Genomic DNA, 20,902 nt, shown 5'->3' with positions numbered 1-20,902 from the left:
TACCCCTGCTTCTGTGCAGCCCCAAAACTCCCCAGGAGGAGGCTCTTCTGGCCTCCATCAGTATATTCAGCCTTCCAACCCACCGGAGCCACTCAGCTGTCCTCTCTTGCCTGCCCCAGAGGCCAGGGCACCAGCTATTGGCATCTTCCTCAACCTATGGGCTCGCTTCAACCCAGTCCATTTGGCCAACTCACCTGCCTCTGCCTTCTCAGACTTAGAAGGACCTGACTTGGGTGGGGGCCGGAGGGGGGGTGCCTGCTTCAAATACCCTCCAGACTGGGTGCAAAAATGACTTTGCCCCCATGGCTTTATGCAAATCACTGCCACATGGAACCTGCTAGTAAAGGGCTGCCTTAATCACCCTATCTGTCCCCCAAATTCACAAGTGGTTTTTTAGAGCAGCCCTGGCCCAGGGAATCGGGGAGAGGGTAGCAGGAGGCAGGTAACATCAGGAGGTGCACAGAGGAAGGGGGGTCAGCCTGGGGGTGGAGGAGGTAGAGAAAGTGGGGGATGGGCACAGGGTAGAAAGGAAGCCAGGGGCAGGGGAATGGAGGAAGGTCTCTGGGGAAGGCAAGGAGGGGGATGACAGATTAGTAAACCCGACTGTTCCCTCAGACAAATCAAAGTCCAGACACAAAAATGGCGGGTTCGTTAGTAAAAGCAGGAAACAGGGGAATAATTCCCCTGTCCCCCTCCACCCTGGGGATTCATGATGCCCCGGCCCCCCAGCCCCCCCGCGCAGCTTCTGGAAGGGGGAGGGCCGGCAGGAGAGGAGGGTAGGGGTGCCATGCAACACAGAACAGCCACTGCAGCAAGGACACAAGCAGGTTAGAGGACCAGGGTGGGGGCCGAGCCCAGCAGGAAAGGCAAGAGAAAGCAGCGGTAAGGAGAAGGCATGCGGGCCAGGCTGGGGGAGATAGGGAAGAGTAGAGATGGAGGCAAAAGAGCCGTGGGGGTGCAGGGAGAAGCTTCCTTCCAGTGGAGGAGGGGAGAGGAGCCCCCACTAAGACTGAGACATCTATGGGTTGAGAAAGAAAAGGAAGGGACATTAGACTCAGACCTTCCTCAGCAGAGGATGACCCAGGCGCTCACTGCCACCACCTATTCGCCACTGATCACGGACCCCAGACACACACGCTCACACACCACATCCCACTGAAGGCAGTGGACAAGTCTTGACAGACTCATTGCCAACCAGCATCCTTTTCATCTTCAGGACCATGGCTAGGGCCCCAAGACACAGCAGAGACTCTGCACCGAACCCACAGCAGTCCACTCAACACAGACAGGCGGGCGGGCTGAGTGGGGACCCAACAGGCCAGGAAGGAGCCACAGTTCTGCCCCAGAAGAGCCAGCCAGGCCCAGCCAGGGATGGGGGGAGGAGTACAGAAGATGCTGAGCCCAGCACCTAGCCACCCACCCTCGGCTCCACTCCTCAAGAGTGGGGAGGGTGGCTGGAGGTGCTGTAAGGGGAAGCCTACCACCGGAGAGGGCTCACAACCTTCCCCACTGGCCCACCTCTCTTCTGCTCTGCTCAGCTCCCCTCATGCAGGCTGGTAGGATGTGTGACCAAGCCCCGGCCACCAATATCCCCACATGGGGTACTCCTTGCCCACTATGCCCCAGAAAAAAAGGCTGAGGAAGAGGAGCTACCCCTCTGGCATCGCCCAGAGCCTTTCCTGGTTCCCTGCTATGATCACAGGGTCACAAACCTCCTTGGGAGGGGAGCTTACTTGGAGGAGAATAAGATTGAGGGCAGGTGTTGCTGAGTTGCGGGTGGGCTGGACGGGCTTTGGGGATTCATGAAGCCCCTTGACACGGCATGCGAAACTGCATCGATGGGCATTTTGCTTTCCTGTGAGATACTACTGCTGCGTCATCAAATTCTCAAAAGGATGCACCAGCCAAAGGTGGTTAAGAACAACTTGTTTAGGGAAAAGGGCCAGGCCTCACCTTAGGACTGAGTGGAGTGGGAATACAGGAGGGAGACAGGGGAAGGACGGCTGAGGGAGGTGGGCAGCCATGCTGCATGTTTACGTTTAGCCATCTGTCTGGGGTGGGGGAGAAACTGAAGAGAGAAACGGACTGGAAAGACGCACCAGGAAGACGACCTAGCCAGCAGTTCCAGCCCACAGTGAATCCTGACATCTGGGTTTGATCAAGTTTGGGAATGCAAACTTCAGGTCAGAAATCCGGAGTTCTTTAGCCTTTACCTTTCTCTTTTTTAAAAACTTAATTAACTAATTTAACTTTTAGCCTTTACCATTTCCCAAAGCTAGCTCATTTTACCTCTCTGACTCTCATCTGCAATAGGGGTTTAACAACTTCTGCGATTCCCACTTCTCCCAGGCTTACTATGAGGATCAAACGAGACAACTGAAGTGAAACCACCGGGCTGGCTATGTGACCCCAGGCTTTCTCCGGGCAATAGGTTCCACATCTGTTATTCCTGGTTAGGAATAACTTCTGCCTGCGGCCTGCAATCGAGGCATCAGAGTTTAAATGATATTCAAAAGATGAGAGCTATTTAGAGGAACCAAAGCCTCCAGTGTATGTACAAAGAACTCTTATTATTTTTACAAGAAACTTCCATCAGCCTGACCACACCTAACTCAAACCTCTCAACCGGTTGGCCTTTTTGGTCTGTATCTACCCTCTCCCCCAGGGAGAAATGCTCAAAACACACACACAAAAAAAGAGTCCATATAAATGAGTTGGTAAAAATAAATACATGCCAACAGGTAGCAGGATGGCTCAGCTAAAAATACAAATAAAAATAAAAAAAAATAAATACAAAACCAGCCAGAACCCGGCTGAGGAATGCCTGGAATTAGACAGGTTGAGCTCGGTCTCTTTTTGTGCCCCGTTCTGACTCCAGTCATGGCCTGAGAGAGCCTATCCCTGGGACGGGTCCCTAAGGGTTTATGAGGCTACTCAGGCCACCCAGAGGCAGCCAGCTCTGACCATCAAACAGTGATGCTCATGCCAGAAAGCATGGACTTCCGAGATGGAGAATTTAACGGCAGGGCTGAAACCAGATAGGGTGGTTTGCTTCTTAACATGCTTAGCCAAGTCACTCCATCTCTCCTCCTCCTCCCCAGGCCCAATTCCTGAGGCATTCTGGGGTTTCGTGCAGTTATTTTGGGACTGACTCCTAAGAAGGGAACGTAATAGGGTCTCCAGTGGGGCCAGAGCTGCTGTATTCTCCAGGGTTTGCTATGGGAAGGGAATCGCATCTTTACAAAACATCCCTGCCCTGGAAACACTGAGATAATCAGTTAACATTTTATAAAGCTTAATAAAATTATAATTCCCTTTATAGAGAACAGATGCTTTCACTTCCATCACCCTTGCTGACCTTCACACTGGCCTCATGAAATAGGTATTGCAGGAATATTATCGGCCTGTTTGATAACCGAGCTTTAGCCCCAGTTCACATGGTCAACGTTAAACTAAACTGAGACTAGAAGGAAGGTCTGTGGGGTCCTAATTCTCATATGGCATCCCCTGGGTGCTTGGGGTGTACTACATGGACTTTCCATGTTCCCTCTGTCCCCAAAGTCAGAGTGAAGCTCTGTAAAGAGTTTCAGATGCCCAGGTCCTCACAGGTACTCAATGGCCTGGCCTGAGAAGCGGGCAGCAGCTGACTCCTAGAAGCCACAGCTGGGGAACCGAGCCTGTGGAGGGGTGGTGCTGAAACCACCGAATGGCTCCATTTGTAAAGGGGGTGATTGGGAGTGGCCAGATGAGGCCCTGGATTGGGGAGGGCTAGGATGGCTATACCCATGGGCACTAGCTCGGGGCAGAGGACAGAGTTAGCATGGGTCTGTGGGTGCAGTGAAACAAAGCTGCGAAAGCATCAGGACAGGCCAGACATGGCCTCAGAGGTAATGCCTCCTGGGGAAGTGGCGGGGGGGGGCACTCAGAGTGGGAGCCTAGCTGTCGTGCTTCCCTCCTCGTTGCCAGCCAGGCAGCCACATGGACCTGGGAGGCTGGGAAGGCCAGGCAGCTGCCCCAAGCAGCTCAGGCCCCGTGGGAGCAGACACATCCATCTGCAGGGTCCCCAGCCTGGTATTCAATCACTCTGCATTATTAATAGGCGATGACTAACTGCCTGCTGCTGCAGAGCCAGGACCGGGCGGGCATGAGGAAATCCCAGGGGATGGCACACAGCAGAGCCCGCAGGCACACACTCCCAGGCGGGGTGAGGAGCAAAGGGCCAGCCCCAGCCCCCTCCCTGCTCCTGCCCCGACAGCCACCTCCATACAGAGCCCTCACCAGGCACAAACACAGTCACACAGCCCCTAGCTCACACCAGCGTTTATACATGTAGAGTCACCAGCAGAGTCTCACAAACACACAGTACAGTCTCCCACTAACACCCCATAAATGTCACACCAACATTTACACACAGTCGCACCCACACACCAACACACACCAGCTGCGTTTACACAGACACCCACACCCAACACTCACCAGGACTGAGCCCAACCCAAACAGAGGAGCTTGGCCCCAACTACCCCAACTTCATCCCTGCTGGGCCTCCTCCTCTCACCCCCTCAATGGGGAAGGAAACCAACCCGGGTCAAAGGCCATGCTGGACAGGCAGGGGGCAGAGGGGGGAGGGGAAATGGAGAGGAAGGAAGACAGTGTGAAACACAGTGTTAGTCAGAGCAGCAGAGCTGTGGGGGAAACTGGACGCTGTCCCTGGTGGGGAAAAAGACCATTCGTGCCATGCAAGATGTGGGGGGAGACGGAACCAGGAACCCTCAGGGTTGAGAAGTGAGGGAGGGGATGTCACCTCTTCCCTGGCAGCCAGCATGGAACAGCCCCCAAACTGGTATGAACTGGTGATTTGAAGGGGCCCTGTGCATCCCCCAAGGCCATTCCCAACCCCCTCTGGGGAACCTGCCCAGCTGGCGGCCCCTGGAGGTCTCACCCCCAGCCCCCTCCCCCAACCCAAGGGGCCTGTCCGGAAGCTGACAAGTGAGCAGAGCGAAGCATGTCATGGGATGGTGTTTTCCATGGATTTTCAGGAGACCAAGAAAGAAACTAAATCAAAAAGAAAAAACGAGGGAGAAGGGGGGAAAGGAATAAAATAAAGCAATAGAAATAAGCAGCCTGGCATCGGGGCTGGTCTAACCAGAGCCGATGAACATGGGGCCTGCCCCCCAGGTCCCTCTGGCCAGGAATCCGAATTCAGGAGTCAGGGGTTAGGGCAGGGACAGACCAAATTCCTCGATTTCCATTTGTCGTTTGGATTTGAGTTTGGACCAAAAAAGAAAGAAAAGGGAGAGAGGAAAACCAAAAGAGAGAGAAGCAAAATCTAAAGATTGTCCAGGACGCAAAAAACAACTGGAAGAGCAAAACAACCAAAACCAAACAGGGAAAGGAAACAAAAGAGGGAGAATCGAACAGTTAAAAAAACCCACGGCAAACCAAACGGTAAGACAATTAGAGTGATATCTACCAGATAATGCAGTTTGTTTACCATAGCGTGTCCAATCCCTGCGTGCTTCACCGGAGATATGGGGGAGGGGGGGAGGGGTAAAAAAAACAAAAAACAAAACAAAACACAACAAAGACAACAAAAGAACAGAACGAAAGAAAAGAAAAAAAAAATGACCAACTGTGAAACTCAAGGAAGGAGGAAAAATATATATCCATATGTATTTGGTTGTCTGTTCAGACCCTCCCACTACAGGTGCAACTGAAGTATTTTGTTTAAAGAAAATTAAATTATGATGGGAGGGAGAAATAAGACACACACACAAATTAAATCCCTTCTTCTCCCAATCCCTCCCCCACCCCTCCACTGGATTCCTCTTCCCCCATCCCCTCCCGGAGGAAGAGCCAGCTGCAGAGAAGGGGAAACAGTTAGAGACCTTGGTTAGTAGAGAAGAAAACAACAAAAGAACTGGACCAAGAAAGCAAAGACTTAAAGATGGCCGACATTCCGCAGATGAGACAGAAAGGTTAGTTCGGTCTTTCACTCATACCTTGCCCCACCTTTCCCTGCCCATTGCTTGGTCCCCTGGGTTATAAGCGTGTTAGTAACACAAACAGAGTCGGCAACGGGGTTTTCCAACAGAGGGAGAGAGAGGGAAGGTAGGGGGTTAAGAAGCAGACCCAATTATGCAGTATTAGTAAGTCTTGTTGGCTGGAATGTTAGGGAGTTGAAGGGAAGGAAGGGAGGGGAGCGAGGGGTGTCAGAAAGGGATGGGCTATTGACTCGGGTAATGGATGGGTGGGTTTGCTGGCTAACTGGTCAACCAGATGGCTTTCCAGAGAACTGGCTAAAGAGCAAGCTGGTGCTGGCCAACTGGTTGACCAATGACCATGTTGAGTTAATAGGTTAACTGGCTGGTGATGGGCCAGCTGGCTGGCAGGCTGGGAGAAGAGTGGCCAACACCCCTAGAGAATCACAGGAGTGGCTAGAATGAGAGGCAATTTCATTTGGAGGTCAAGGGAGGGGGTTCCCAAGGAGCATAGGAAGGGATATATATAATGGGTGTCTGCTTTTCCTGGGGACGGAGGATAGGCAAAAAGATCCAGGGAGTCATGAGGAGAGGGGCACCTCCTCTTTTTCTTTTCTTTTCTTTTTTTTTTTTTCTTTCCTGTTTCTCTTCCTTGAGAAAGGAAGAAAGAGTGAGTTGCCACCAGAATGAGGAAAAGGAAACACTGCCCTCCATGGGCTGGCAGAGGGCTCACCGTCACATCATATCTAATCATCCGAAAGCCCCCTCCCTCTCCTTCCTCTCTCCCGCCCATCGCTGACTCCGCCTTCCTGCCGAACTTGACTTTTCAGAGCCCACATTTCCCAGGTTCTTCAATCACCCCACGTCCATCCTCTTATGCTCCTCTGGGCAGCCACCCCTCCCAGAATTAAGTATCCACTACCACCACCCCTGCAAGTCTCCGGAATTGGTGAGGCTTTCCCGGCAGCCCAGGCTCCTTCCAGGCGCACCCACAGACCCCTGAGCCTCCACTCCCCTCAGCCAGCACCAGAAATCCACCCCCCAACACAACACAACATAAAAAGGAACACAAAGACTCACCTACCTCTAAAATCCTCTACTCCTCCCTAAGCTACAAGCCGGCTTCTTCTACCCCTCTCTCTAGACGCCCCAGCCCCATATGGCTCCGTTCATTTTCTCTTCTCATGGCCAAAGACACAGCAAAAACCACCTTCAAAATTACCCTGGTCTTTGGGGAGGGGATGTCAAAGGGACTGAGACAGCTTCACTTCAAGTATCAGAGATGGAGGGACACAATTGCTTGATGTCCATTAAATACTAAACTGCACACCCGAGAGAGTGATTGTGAGAAGGAAAGGTATTCTAGGGACAGATCCACTAGTTAGACAGTTATTATAACCAGTGGGCACAGGGCTAAGTCGGTAACACAATTAATAAGGGCCGCGTATAATTAGAAATAACAGAATCCAATATTTAGCAGCTAGAAGTGCTGAATAACCAATATTAATTATTAGTGATGCAAAAGCAGTTTACATAGCAGGAGGAGGAGAGTCTAATTGCAGGGGCAGTGGCTGGAGCAAGGGGATAACGGGTGATCTGAGGACTAACACTATCGGTTAGCAGGATTGTCGCAAATGAGGAGGCCAACTAGTAAGGACAAGGAACCATTAGCTTCCGGGCAGCTAAACCAATTTGCACCAAAAAAGGTTAGAGTTGCCTGATATCACTGTACTAGTCGAACAAGGCAGGGAAAAAAAAAGGCATTGGAGGGAAATCCTGCTGCTACTGTTTTTTAATTATAACTGGTTGTGGAGACTAAAAAGAGAAAAAAATCAGTTTCAGTTTTCATGGACGACTTGTATTTTAACAAGTAGAAGAGCAAATTCAGAAACCTGATTGAGAGGAAAGAGACGTGAGTTTAAAGCCTGGGCCTTCCACGAAGGTGTCCAGAGATCAGGCTTCCTCTGGAAAACAGCAAGGTTGGTGTGGGTGAGACGGAGCCCCTCCGGACCCAGGGAGTATCCAGAACCCAGCCCACAGGGATTGTGCCCAAGGGGGCAACTGTGGCCAAATACTAGAGTGGAGCTTCTACTGGAACCCAATCCTGGTGGCCAGTGACACGGCAGCCTGTGCCTTCTTCCCAAATGACGGGATCTGGAGAGCTGAGGCTTCGGACTCACAGGTGAGCAGGGAAGGCTTTTCCTGCTCACGGAAACAGCCCAGGGGCACCAGAGTGACATGCCTGATGAGGGAGGGCAGCATCGAGTCCAAGAGAGGAGAAGTCATTCATTATATCAAGGGGGAACTTCCCCTGGCCAAGGGCCTTTGGACAAAACTCTATCCCATCGCCACCTTGAGCTCCAGCCCCTCGAGAAAGCCAGGAGAGGGTTACACAGAAAACTCACAAAAATCTGGATGCAGACCATCTCTGTGGAGCTCGAGCAAGAGAAAGAAGCTCAAGACAAAGAAAAGAGGCAGCCACTCCACTCAGGGCTAACAGGAGCCCGTTTTCCAAGACAAGCAGAACATGCAGATGGTTTCAAGGTTTGGGAACATCAAAGAATGGCAGAACCACAAGACGAACTACAGCCACCTTTGCATGCTGCACCAATGACACCAACCGGGCCCTCCCTGGGAGGCAGAGAAATAGAGTGGCTTCGAAGTTAGACAGACTTCCAGTTCTCCCATCTCCTAGCCGGATAACCTTGGGCAAGTTCTTTAACCTGCTGAGTCTCGATTTTCTCGTTGGTGAAATGGGAATACCTCCCACTTCACAGGATTGCTAGACAAATTTGTGAGATACAAAAGAGAAATGAGGCCCTTGAACTCAGGGGCTGGTGGAGGAGAGACGTAACAGTACAATCTGAGAAATGCGGTAAAAGAGGGACACTGTGGCAATTCAGAAGAGGGGGTGGGAGGGGCTTTCTCCTGTACAGCCAATAGGGGTCTTTTCCTGAGGACAAGAGATGGTTCAATGCTCTGTGAAATAGATCTGCTGGGTCCTCGTGTCCAAAACCCATCAATGGGCTTCAAGACAGAGCCCAAACGAACCAGAAAACAAACACTAAAAAAACAACTAGTTGCTGGTATTAAGCCCTCAAGGAGCTTACCACCTAGAAGTAGAGAAAAGAAATGAACACAGATATTGACCACACAGACGGAATGCGACGGTAGGGCTAGAACATAGCAAAGAAGGGAGACCGGGCAGGGGGTGGGGGCGAGGTGAGGATCAAGGCAGGCTTTATGAAGAAGGTGGCATTTAGGCTAATAATGGATTGAAAAAAACTGCACAGCTAATGATAGCAGCAGCGAGCGCTTCAGTGCTCACATGGTGCCAAGCGCTGTGCTTTACGGCATCACCTCAGTCAGAGAGCAAAGAAATGCTCGTTCTCACTTTGCTGGTGAGGAGCTAAGCGCAGAGAGGTTACATAACTTGCCTCAAGTCACTCGAACTAGTGGCAGAGCAGGGATTTGAACCTAGTCTGTCTGATTCAAACCCCAGCTCTAGGATTTCCATGGGCAGAAAGGCGTTGGTGGGAGAACTGTGGGAATAAGGTGGGGTCCAGGGAGGCTGGCATAGGCGTCGTATGCAGAGGAGCACAGTTAGGCCCTAAGACAGGACACAGGAGCTGCCAGGGAGGAAGAGTGGCCCGGCCCAGAAGGTAGGGGAAGGATTCCCAAATGCCTGGTAGACCCCATTTTGGGGGGACTTCCTCCTTGGGGCCCAGGGGCGCTCCTGAAAATCTCCGCACTGAGAAGCAGCGTCACGGGAGCTGGGCAGGAGGAAGCACCACATGATACTTTGGTAGCCAGCTCGTCTTCCAAATTTGGTTCTGGCTAATAATGATGAAATGGGTTTGCACTCGGCTTGAATGGTGGTGGGACGCATACTGGATGTGGGAGAAGAGTGGGCCCAGGATTAAAATAAGCCTCAGGGAACCCTCAAAGGTAATCATCCCTGCAAAGATTCCCCAAGAGACACCTCCAGTCACAGTGGCCTCAGGCTGGATTCGAAGGGAGAGGAAGGTGACAGCAAGGTGCTGTCTCAGTCAGGCCTCCTCCAGTCTGAACTGTTGTGCTCCAAGCCTCCTGATTTCAGGGATAATTATCTAGTTCCGGGGAAAGGGGGGGAATTCTGCCTCCTTCCGGTCTTTGGAGCTGGCCTCTTGATCCATTCCCGCAGCTGCAGAACCAAGGGGAAGGGAGAGCCCCTCTGTGCTCGTTCTGGGGTGTTCTAATCACTTGGGGAAAACAATGTGGAGCCGGGTGTGTTCTCACACCCTGCCATCTGCCCTGTAAGGGAGGCAGAAGTCATTTCTTACATTACCTCCTGTCCTTGCTCCTGGGGAAACAGGGCACTGGTTCAAACCACCAGCCCCAACCCAACATCACCCCTCAGATCACGAAAGGATCTTTCCGATCCGAGGATATCATCTGTATAAACTTGTCTGAGTGGCCTTTCTCCACCTCGGCACTACCGTCATTTGGGGCCAGACCATTATTGCTGTGGGGCTGTCCTGTGCATTGTGGGATGTTTAGCAGCTTCCTCGCCTCTACCCACTAGATGCCAGTAGCAGCCTCCCCGGCGCTGTGACAACCCAAAATGTCTCTAGACATTGCTAAATGTCTCCTAGGTGAGGAGGAGGAGCACACCACCCTCGGTCAAGTGAGAACCACTACTGTAGTGACAAGAGGACCCAATAACTTATTCGCGGAAGCCCTGAAAGATAGGCATTCAAAGGGCCTGGTGAGGATGGACTTGCCACAGGCTAGGCCTTGGGTGACAGCACTGAGTCCAGAGCACAGCCCAGAGGCTGACCTTTTCCCAATGGCCACAGTGACCAAAAAAGGGGCTGCACCTCACTTTGTAGATGTGGACTAGAGTCCAAAAATCCCCCCAGAAGCCCTTTTTTAGAAAGGGCTCTCGATCAAAGCCTTTAAGCAGACATCACCTCTGGCCCTGAATGCCTGTGTTCGGGCCAACCTGACCTGACCCTGCGCTGCCCTGCCCGGTAGAACAGGCGGGCGGAGTGGTTTCCTTCAGTTTCCAGCATGGACCCATGACTGTGAGGCCCGGAAGAGACCACCGTGGGTCACTGTCTACACTCAGTGCTGCTAAGGCTGGGCCTCATCCCCTCTGTAGCTTTCCCACCTCCCTTAGCCACAGACCTCCCCTTTCTCTCCATATTGCTCGAGTTCCTAGAACATTTAAAGTTTCTGTCACTCAGCTGGCACTTGCATGGCTTTGCTCTGTTCCCTTTTAACAGACTCATCCTGTCTCCTTAAGAGCTGAAGGGCTGTAAAGGCAGGGACAGGCCTTTTCCCCTTCCGTACCCAGCATGGATGCACAATACATTTGCTGGCCAAATGATGCACAGATAGGGACTCTGGGCTTGGAGCATCTTGCCAAAGGCAGTCCCAGGTGACAGCACTGGTCCTGGGGAGGGAAAGCAAGCAAGAAGCACCTACGGCAACTCACACACACACCCCCTGCAGGAAAATGTGTGTATGACACATGTAGCTGACACACTCAGCTTGGCTCAGACAGTAGTAACAACACAGGACAGCCCTCCCACCCAGTCAGGGCACGATGTGACATGAATAGGGGCACTGTCCCGAGGAGGAGTCCCCCCACCAAGAACACCACTCTGCAGAGTATGAGAGGCACTAAGAATAGGCACCTGGGTGGGGGCCCAACTACAAGAAGTGGCGGCAGGCTCAGAAGGAACAGCAGGATTCTTCACAGTGTCCCCAAAGCGACGGGGGGGGGGGCACGCCAGGAGGAGGCTCCCCATTAGATCATAGCTCAACCGTGTTGAAGAGGAAAAGGTAAGAAGAGTGCAAGGTCAGCCAGAATCCTGACCTCCCACGGACGGACGAGCCTTTCAGTGGGAGGAAGAAGAGGAAGGGGATGATGATTAAGAGGACACAACCGGAGGTAAGCCACCACACGGCGAGCCCAGAAAGTACAGAGAAGGTAACCAGCAAGAGAGGGGCTGCAAACCAGCAGAGAGCGCCTCCCAGGGTGGGGGTGCTCTGTGCTCCTGGTTGCCCTTAGGTTGCTGGAGACGGGGCCCGAAGACCTTCCTTGCCATCAGAGAAAGTGCTGGACCTGTGAGGGAAGGGCCCCAAAAGCCTGCGCACCTGGGCCCGGGCTCTGATTGAGCAGGGCAAGGAGTCAGGAAGTGGGGACAGGAGCCACCACGGATGCAGTGGCCTCTCCTGCTTTCAAAGAAGGGTCTGGCTTGGACCCTGCTAGAGGTGGGAACTTCTCAGGGCTGGAAACAAGCAGTGGGGGCTGCTGTCAAGCAGAAGGCTGGCCAGAGAGATGGCCTCACCTGCCATAGCCAGCCTGGGTCTTGTGAGAGGCAAAAAGGCCACTATTAAGAGGACAGGGCTGATGCCCAGGAATACCGGCACCTCTCCAGGGGGTGAGTCTGGGAGCAAGAACTGAGGGGACACTGCAGAGAAGAGCCCTGTCCTGCCTGCAGGGGCCAAACCAAGAGTCTCCCCTGAGCTCCTGCATGGACTGGCCTGGGAGCCATGGAAAGGCAGCCGCGGACTGCTGCGAGAGCCTGGGCTCTTTTGGGGGTGCTGCCCAGAGGAGAGACGGGATCGAGCCCCTCTCCAGTCCTGCTCTCCCTCATGTATCTGCTGCCCTTCCGCCTTGCTCTGACCCCATCCCTGCCTCTATCCTAAGGTAGCCCCACCTGGGGGCAGGCCACATCCTGCCCCCACATACCTCAGGCTTCGTTTGTACTTTTCTGCCCTAGAGTCGGGGACACCCACAGCTGTTCCTTCAGGCCAGAGTCTCCCCAACCCATAGCCCCCCAGGGCCCACCCATCCAATCCAGGCTCTCTCTCTCTCCTCCCATCTCTCCCAAATCGCCCTTCTGCCAGATCACCTGGTTTCTCAGCCCCAGCCCTTGAAACCCCAGTGACCGCCACCCATCCGAGCCTGGCCCTTCCCCACCCCTCAGGCTGCAGACCGAGGCAGCTCTTCAGTCTCCTCCCTAGCTCGGGTCCCTGGTCCCTGAAGCCTGCCAGCTACTGCTGCACTCCTGGACCCCAGAGCCCCAAGCTTCGACCTTCTCCAGAACCACACCTCCACACCGAGCCCTGATGCCCTGCACCCACACCCCCATCCTGCCCCAGACGCAGCTGGCCCCTGGCCGTCTTCTTGCTCCCCCTACCTGGCGCAGGTTTCGGGTGACCCGGACGTCGTGCCAGGCGTTGTCGTTGAACTTGCCGTTGACGGGTTCCACGAGGGCCTCGAAGGCTCCCGAGCCCAGGTTGATGACCAGCCAGACGGCCCCGGACTTGAGGGACAGGTTGACGTAGTCGGCCGACTTGCCCGTGTGCAGCATCAGACCGTTGCGCTGCAGGGTGCGGAAGGCCAGCGTGATCTCGTCCGTGCTGCTCTGGATCGGGTTGTGGGACAGGTCGTAGCAGAAGAACTCGTTGCCTTTAAAGGTCGCCACAAACTCCTCCTTGCCTGGACGTGGTGGTGTGGGGAAAGGGGAGAGGGCTGAGCGGGACAGGTACGCCAGACCTCCCTCTTCCCCTCCAGCAGCCCAGGTGCAGATCTGGGCACCGGAACCCCGCAGCCCCAACTGTAAGCTTCAGGCCCTCTCCCCGCCCCCAGCCCATCCACCCTCCTCTCTGGACCCTGCCATCTCTGCTCTCAGAAGTCAACTTCCCCGTGCCCATTTCCAAAGCAGGAGGCCGCTAAGTGGCTCTCACACTGACAGCTGACAATTAAGCTGCCACAGGACCAGGCAAAGCAGACGTTCTCACTGCTTCCTCCCCCACCAGCCCCCCCATCAGCCACTCCCCTAAACAAAGGGATGTGGAAGAGACACAAGAGGCTCCACCTGACTTATCCCTGTGAGTGCCTCCCTCTATGGCTGGAGCACCAAGGGCTCCTGAGTGCAGCCCATCTCCCACTCCTGCCTCTTCTCGGTGACAACCACTCTCAGCCCAGGGGCAGTTTCAGGCCTCACCGTTGGGGATGAGACTAGCAGGCCTGCTGTGTAGCAGTGAGCAGATGAGAAGAATGGGGAAGCGGTGGGGAGGGGGAGGCAGGGGTAAGACACATGGGAAGGCAATGCAGGTGACAGGGATGGATATGCACCAGGTAGCAGTGGGCCACTGGGCGGGGCTTACACAGTGGCCATCATGCCAGCTATCACCCCCACCCCCAGCTCCAATCAGAGAGGACAGCACAGGTGGGCCCTTAGGCACAGAGCCTCTGAGGAGCCCCAGGGGGTGGGTGTGAGACCCCGTGTGCCAGGCAGGTGGCTAGGGGTGAGAGTGCAAGGGGAGGCCTGGGTCTCCTGCATGCACGTGTGCATGTGTGATGTGTGTGTGTAAGCACCCCGCACAGGGTTCCTGTCACTGGCACTTTTTAAGCAGAAGCAAAAATAACCGGGAGACCCTTAGGGCCATTTAGTGTTCTATAAGTGGGTGACAAGCGAGAGGCTGAAGGCCCGGTGGAGGGAAGTTGGGGTACCAGCCCCACAGCTTCCCACACAGAGGGAAGAGAACGGGACATGGAGGCAAGGGAGAGCAGAGAACCTGGACTCTGACAGTGACTCGCTTTTCCTCCCCAGCAGATGGCTTGTCCCTCACAGAACAAGACGGCCTGGGAAAGGCCTTTGGGGGAGGGGGCTCTTAGTCTGGGAAGGAGCAAGGCACGGCGCCACGCATGCACGGCCCTCAGAAGGCACCTGCCCTTCTGTGGGCCCGGCCACAGCAGCAGGCGTGTGGAGGCAGGGGCTCCCTGGGTACATTTTCTGCAGATGCCCCTCCCCTGCACACAACAGCCTCGCTTCTTCTCTCCATCTGGGCAGGCTGCCCGTAGACTCTGTCCTCACTGCCTCCGGATGCCAAGGCACCAGCTGCTGCCCCAGAGCCTGGCACCACACTTGCTGCAGCTGGCAAGGCCTGGTTTCCTGAGGTCACAGGGCAGCAAGGCTGATGGGGACACAGGCAATGTGGGGACAGTCAGAAGCCCTGCTCTGCCTACCTCAGGGCTCCCATGGGGAGTGCCAGGGAATAAAGGGAAGGGGTCAAGAAGGAGAAGGTGTGGAGGGAGGCCACGGAGGGAGGGGGAGTGATGGACCACTGGGGACAAAAAGGAAATGATGACGGGTCAGAGCACTGAAGGAGCAAGAGGTGACGGAGTGAAGCAACCTGGATAAAGACAAGGAGCAAGCTGGGAGGGGACAGGTAAGGGTGATGGGAAGAGGGCCAGCAAAGAAAGGGGACAGCGACCTCTAGGGAATGGAAGCCAAAGCTTTCTCAGGACCTTACTGTTTCCATAGCAACCAGGCCTGCTGCCCAGGCACTGGCAAAGCTGAGGGCTCAAGGACCAGAAAAGGGAACGTGTTTGACCTTGGATTTGCCACACGTACTAGTCCCTCCCAGAAGCCCGGCCTTCCCTCCCACTCCCTCACCTTCACTGCAGTCCAAGAAAATATCATTAAAGGGAGAGTCAAACAGAAAGAAAGAAAAGAATAAGGCAACCACGTGAAAAGTGATTGGGACAGAACAAAAGAGGCCAGTAAAAAGGAGAGAGGCGCCTGGGATTGGACCACAGCTGCCAAGGCAAAGTGGAGAAACGAGCCATTCCTGGATTCCTCGGAGCTCTGCCTTAGGTCTCCTAGGAGAGGAGGCAAAGCCAGCCACTCTGGAGCCTGGGTCTACACGTTCTCCAATTCCCACTGCAGCCAGAGACCCCGGAAGGCCCAGAGATGGAAAGAGGCTTGGAGCAGTCAGAGGGAGCCCAAAAGAATTAGAGGAGGGCAAAAAAAGATGAGTAAATGTGAACCGGGAAACCCGAGGATGGTGGGAAGGACAGAGAAAGACCCTGAGTGGGGAGGAGGGCAACAAGGCCTCAAGGGATTTGTGGGGGGACTCTTTCTGGGTAAAGATGTGGGGGGCTGCTAGAACGCAAATCAGTTTTGGGCGGAGCAAGACCTGAAGCACCAGGGGGCGCTCTCCCCCATCTCGCAGCCCAGACGGTCTGGGAACTACAACTCCCAGCAGCCCTTGAACAACGATCAGAGCTCCTAATAGCCCCTAACACAGGAAGCGGGGTAGTCGCTGATACTTGGTTATCTCCCAGGTCGGGAGCGCGGAGCCCCACAAGTGTCCCCCCAGTCCAGCTGAACGTGGCTAGAGACCAGCTGCTGTGGTCCTGGATTCCTGAGCGCCCGTGTGGGGCAGAGCAGCTGCCTCCTTTCCAGGCCCAGGACCTCCTCTGGGAAGGTCTCCAGTCCCCCTCCACCCCTCCCGACTCGCCAGCACTACAGCTGTCTGTTCTGCTCGTTTGGCACTTACTGCCTAGTAACATCTTGTATCGCTCCCTGGAGAGGAAGTGTGATGTGAGAAAGACCTGGGAACTAATGCTGGCTCTTCCACCAGCTTTGCGACCTTGGCCAAGAGGCAACATCTCTAAGCCCCAGACTTTCTCCTCTGGACAAAGGAGCTAATCACTGGTCGACCGACCTCACAGGTTGCTGTAGGCATCTAGAAAAAGAGTAGACGGGTGCAACTTCCTAAACGGTGAACCACTCCACACATAAATGGCTCTTGTACTGTGTCAGTTTCTCTGTGTGTGCTGCCTCTCTCTCTAGATCACTGCATAAATTAACTCCTCTGGACAAAGTCTGCATTTTTCATATAGTTTGAATGTTCCACGCTTTATTGTACTTATTTGTTAGAATGTCAATGAGCCCCTTGAAAACAAAGACCAGTCACCCATTGAAAATAAACTTGCAGAGCACACGCCTATTTGTGTGTAAAGCACTGGGGTATACAAACGAAAAGACCCAAGCACTGTCCTCAGGGAGCTCGGTCTAGTGACAGTTCTGAGGCCGTGTGACGGGCCGTGTGACGGACGTGTAGACAAGGGGAACACCGAGGGGCATCTGGATGTGCCTGAGTAGTTCAGGGGCGACTTCCAGTGTGGACGGCCTGGCTGCTTTTTCAAGAGTCAGCTGAAACAGACACCACATAGCTGGGGAGGAGGGCAGGGATGGCGGCAGTCCAGGCCGACAGAACATCACGTACTAAAAGAATGCAGACAGGACTCGATAGACCTGGTGCTTGGCACCCACTGGCGTTCCTTGGGGGGTTGCGAAAGTGCCCAGTAAACTTCTTAGGAAAGACAACCTCTTAAGAGAGGCATCCTCAGTGCTTAAAACTCACGGCCCCGAGACAGGCTCAAGGGCTTCGTGCTGGCCTCAGGGGGCTTTGGCAAGCGTCAGTTTCCTCATCTGTAAGCCCAGGGCAATGAGCCCTTCCACAAAGGGTCCCCGAAGTTCATTGAGGTGATGCGTCTGATACATGTGTATTATAAATGCCACATCTGCCAACCAGCATTTGATAGTTAAATGGGGGAGGGCGGGGGGTTACCCTGCTACCTGGTCACCCTACCAGAGAAAGGTACTTTCTAGGGATGGGTCTGACCTGCCACAAAAAGACATCTGTGTTCTAGACAGAGGTCACCAGGACAACTGAGCTTTGGGAAACAAATGGAGCCTTGTGGCCCTTCGCACCAGGGCAGATCCTGGGGGTGCAGGCCCACCAGTCCCTGTGGGCCTCTGAGAGGGCACACCTTTATTGACTCAGCTTCCCCCGGGGAAGTGCAGTTAGCCTGCAGGGAGTGGGGCTGGGCTCTCTGGAGACCGTGGGGTCACTGACCTTTTGTTGGCTGGTGCACATCGCTGGCTCCTCCTCTCCCGGCCCCCCCCTCGGAGAACAGTAAGGACCCTACTGGAGAAGCAGAATTGGGGAGTCAGGCACAGGGGGCTACCCAGCCAGTCCCTCCCCAGCCTTGAGGTGATGGAGGGCCCTCTCCAAGGCAGAGGTCCTCTTGCTTAGGGGTGCGGGTTTGGAGCGGAGGGGAACTGCTCTGGGGACTCACTTGCTTCGGGGCCTCTAAGGAAAGAGACAGTTGACAAACCAAGGACCATGGCCTTGACCCCATCAGACTCATGACCACCGACTTCTGCCCTTCGCCCAGGGGTGGGGAGAATGGGGCAGAGGAGCAGAGGCCTCACTGCTGGTTCATTCAGGGGCCCCTGAGGCCCAAGAGCATGCACACAGGCCAGCCCTCAGGACCTGGAGGCCTGAGCGCCCACGCCTTTGCTGCCTCACTCTCCTTCCCACTCTGCTTCTTTGCTCACACCCTCTCTGCTGGGTCAGAGTTCATGCTCTTCAAGAGCCTGAAGCAGGCACCCCTCCTCCAAAATGCCAGGACTCACACACCACACCCCTCGTCTGATCTTTGCCTATCCTTGAGGCAAAGCTGGTTCTCTGTCTACACCTGGCTCATTTACTACCGAGTGCTCTTATTGTCTCCTTTGCCCTCGTCTTTGCCAGTTGGTTTCTGTCTGTCCTCTGTCCCTCCATTGTGCCTTCAGGGGGCTGTGCACACCAAGGGAGGGCCTGCCTGGCTGGAGCACCTCGTACTTGTGGGGAAGCCCTTTCTCAGGAATGACTGCCTGCTCCTCACCACCCCCAGGCCTCCTCTCCAAAGGCCCTCCACAGACACATGGTACCACATCTAGATCCCAACTCAGCTTGAGCTCTCCGCCCACCCTGCCAGTGACCTGTGCGCTCAGCGCCTGGCTCCCAGGCACCCACACCTTTTGCCAGACCCGATGGGATGGCTTCAGGATGAGGGAAAACTCAAGAATGGAGTTTAAAAGTCCCTATGCGGGCCCTTACTCCCACCCCAACCCCAAATCCCCAGAACTAAAGCTAGAATAACACCTGAGCTGTGGACCTTTCCAGGGAGGATGGGAAGGGGATCCTTCGTCTATGACAAAGCTGAGCCACAGCCAGCACCCCCAGAACCAAGCACTGACAGGCGAGAAAAGTGTGAGCGAACCAACCAGGTCCTGACTCTCCTCTTGGGACTTTCTCTTTCCCCGCGTCTTACCATAATCTGACATCCCTACAAGAACCACAGGCCCCTCTCTTCCCAGACCTAAATCCACCCCAAATTCCAGGTCTGAGTCTCTCCCACAGCCCAGTCTTCATCCTGTAGGCCTCTGCTGCCCACAGGCTAAGGACAGCTCATCCCTATGGAAGATGAGCCCACAGGGTACGGCCCTGGGCAGGGGAGCAGTGCCTGTGGGTCTAGAAGGCCAAATACCTGAGCTCAAGAGCATCAATGACAGGGAGGCCTAGGGAAGGTCATAGCTGGAGGGACCACAGTCAGGACTCCTGGGCTCTGTCTCAAGCTACTTAACACCAGGGCTTTTAAAGATGGTAGGGACTTGGTGGAAGGGAAGCTAAAAATAGATGAGCAGTCCCAACAGTACCACCAATTAGAGGCTGCGTAATCACTAGCAAGTCACTTCATCTCTCTGGGCCTAAACGTCCTCATCTGTTAAACAGTCAAGAGACGTTCAAAAGATCAAGGGTGAGGGCGTGCAGTCGGACCGCTGTGGAAAGGGGGTATCCCACACCAGGAGTCCTCCATTTTTCCCACTTACTCCCATGTGGATATAGGGGGCATCCCAAAGCAGCAGGGTGAGGGGAATGGGGCTGCCTAAAATTCTTTCTCCAGCCCATGCTTTTCCCTTTTTATTTGGGTTCATAGAGAAGAAAGAATGATCAGAATGAGTGGAAGGAAATAAAATACCACCATGAGAAAGAAAAAAAGCAAGATCCACCACCAGGAAAACGCAAAAAAGGTGACTGGAGACAACGGCAGGAGTTCAAACATCTCTTGATGTCAGAAACCAAGGTGAGATGAGGGTGGATGGAGTTGTGTCGGGGAGATGGGAAGAGGGGAGCGCACAGACAGGGACAAACCCCCCACCCCCACCCCAGCACCCCCCATAAAATAAAAACATGGCAGAGGAAGGGGCAGGAAGGGAAGGAAGGAGGGGACAGGTGGGAGCGGGGAAAGGGGAACCGGGAGAGGAACAGAAAATCCAGGCGCGGGTTGGGGGCAAATCCAGTCCAATCCAAAGCAAACCAGAACTTCAAACCATACCTTCGCTGTTTAACGTCAGGTGAGCCGGACCTTGGAAAGGGGAAGGAGAGAAAGAAAGAAAGGAAAAAAAAAAGAAGAAAAAGAAAGAAAAGGGGAAAGAAACAAAGAAAACACGAGTCATCAAAATCAGCCGGAGAGAAGGGAGAAAAAAGCTTTTGCTGCCACAATTTAAAAACCCTTTTTAACTTGTGACAGACATCGGGGGAAGGCCCCCAGCCCAGAAGCTGAGGAAAGGGGCCCGATGCCGAAACAGAGGGTGGAGGGCAGGAGAGGGGAAGACAGAGAGAGAGAGAGAGAGGAGAGAGAGAGAGAGAGAGAGAGAGAGAGAGAGAGAGAGAGAGGAGAGGAGAGAGAGAGAGAGAGAGAAGGGGAGCACAAGAGAGGGTGAGGGGGTACAGGCAGAGCCAGAGGAAGGATGGGACAGGGAGTCACTGCAGGGGGAGAGGAGATTTTGGTTTCTTTTTTTTCTTCTTGCCGGAAAAAAAAAAGGAAAAGGAGGAGAAGCATGAGGCTGGGAGGGCTGCTTTTTCCTTTTTCTTTTTTTCTTTTTTTTTTTCTTCCGGGAGACGGAGAGAAAAAAAAACGGTCAACGAGAAAAACGATTCAGATGGAGGAGAAAATAAAACACGACACAAAAATCAAAGCCACCTGGAGAGAGAGAGAGTGTCCTGTTAGCGTGGGATTGAGAGGGCAAAGGGGACCTCCAACCCCCCACATCCCATCCCTGTTACCCCTATAACCCTGGCAGAGGAGAAGAGGGGGGTAGGAGGAGCCTGGACCTAGAAGGAATCCCCCAGCACAGCGAGCTTTGGGAAGGCTTCTGTCCAGTTCCAATCCTCCCAGCTGCCCCTCACACAACCTCTGTATGGAGAACAGGTACCCTGCAAACCTGGGTCCTACAAGGAAA

At 54.1% G+C, this 20,902-nt stretch overlaps 1 protein-coding gene across 27 annotated transcripts in view; it reads right to left on the bottom strand.

Moving 5' to 3' along the window:
- NRXN2 (neurexin 2) overlaps window positions 1-20,902 on the bottom strand; it is a 104,043-nt gene that overhangs the window by 57,791 nt on the left and 25,350 nt on the right. For 8 of the 27 annotated variants that reach the window (XM_019645394.1, XM_019645395.1, XM_019645403.1 and 5 more), the window contains exons 4-7: window positions 19,996-20,025; window positions 17,688-17,759; window positions 13,172-13,473; window positions 5,471-5,515 (exon numbers count right to left, since the gene is read on the bottom strand). In XM_019645394.1, coding sequence (XP_019500939.1) covers window positions 5,471-5,515; window positions 13,172-13,473; window positions 17,688-17,759; window positions 19,996-20,025 — 449 coding nt within the window. The remainder of the gene's footprint in view (window positions 1-5,470; window positions 5,516-13,171; window positions 13,474-17,687; window positions 17,760-19,995; window positions 20,026-20,902) is intronic. The other 19 variants (XM_019645392.1, XM_019645402.1, XM_019645374.1 and 16 more) reach the window with 9 other exon arrangements.

Source organism: Hipposideros armiger, unplaced genomic scaffold (genome assembly GCF_001890085.2).
Source record: "Hipposideros armiger isolate ML-2016 unplaced genomic scaffold, ASM189008v1 scaffold_93, whole genome shotgun sequence".
Taxonomy (NCBI): Eukaryota; Metazoa; Chordata; class Mammalia; order Chiroptera; family Hipposideridae; genus Hipposideros; species Hipposideros armiger.
Note: the sequence above shows the minus strand (reverse complement) of the source record. Positions and strands in the feature narration are given on the sequence as shown.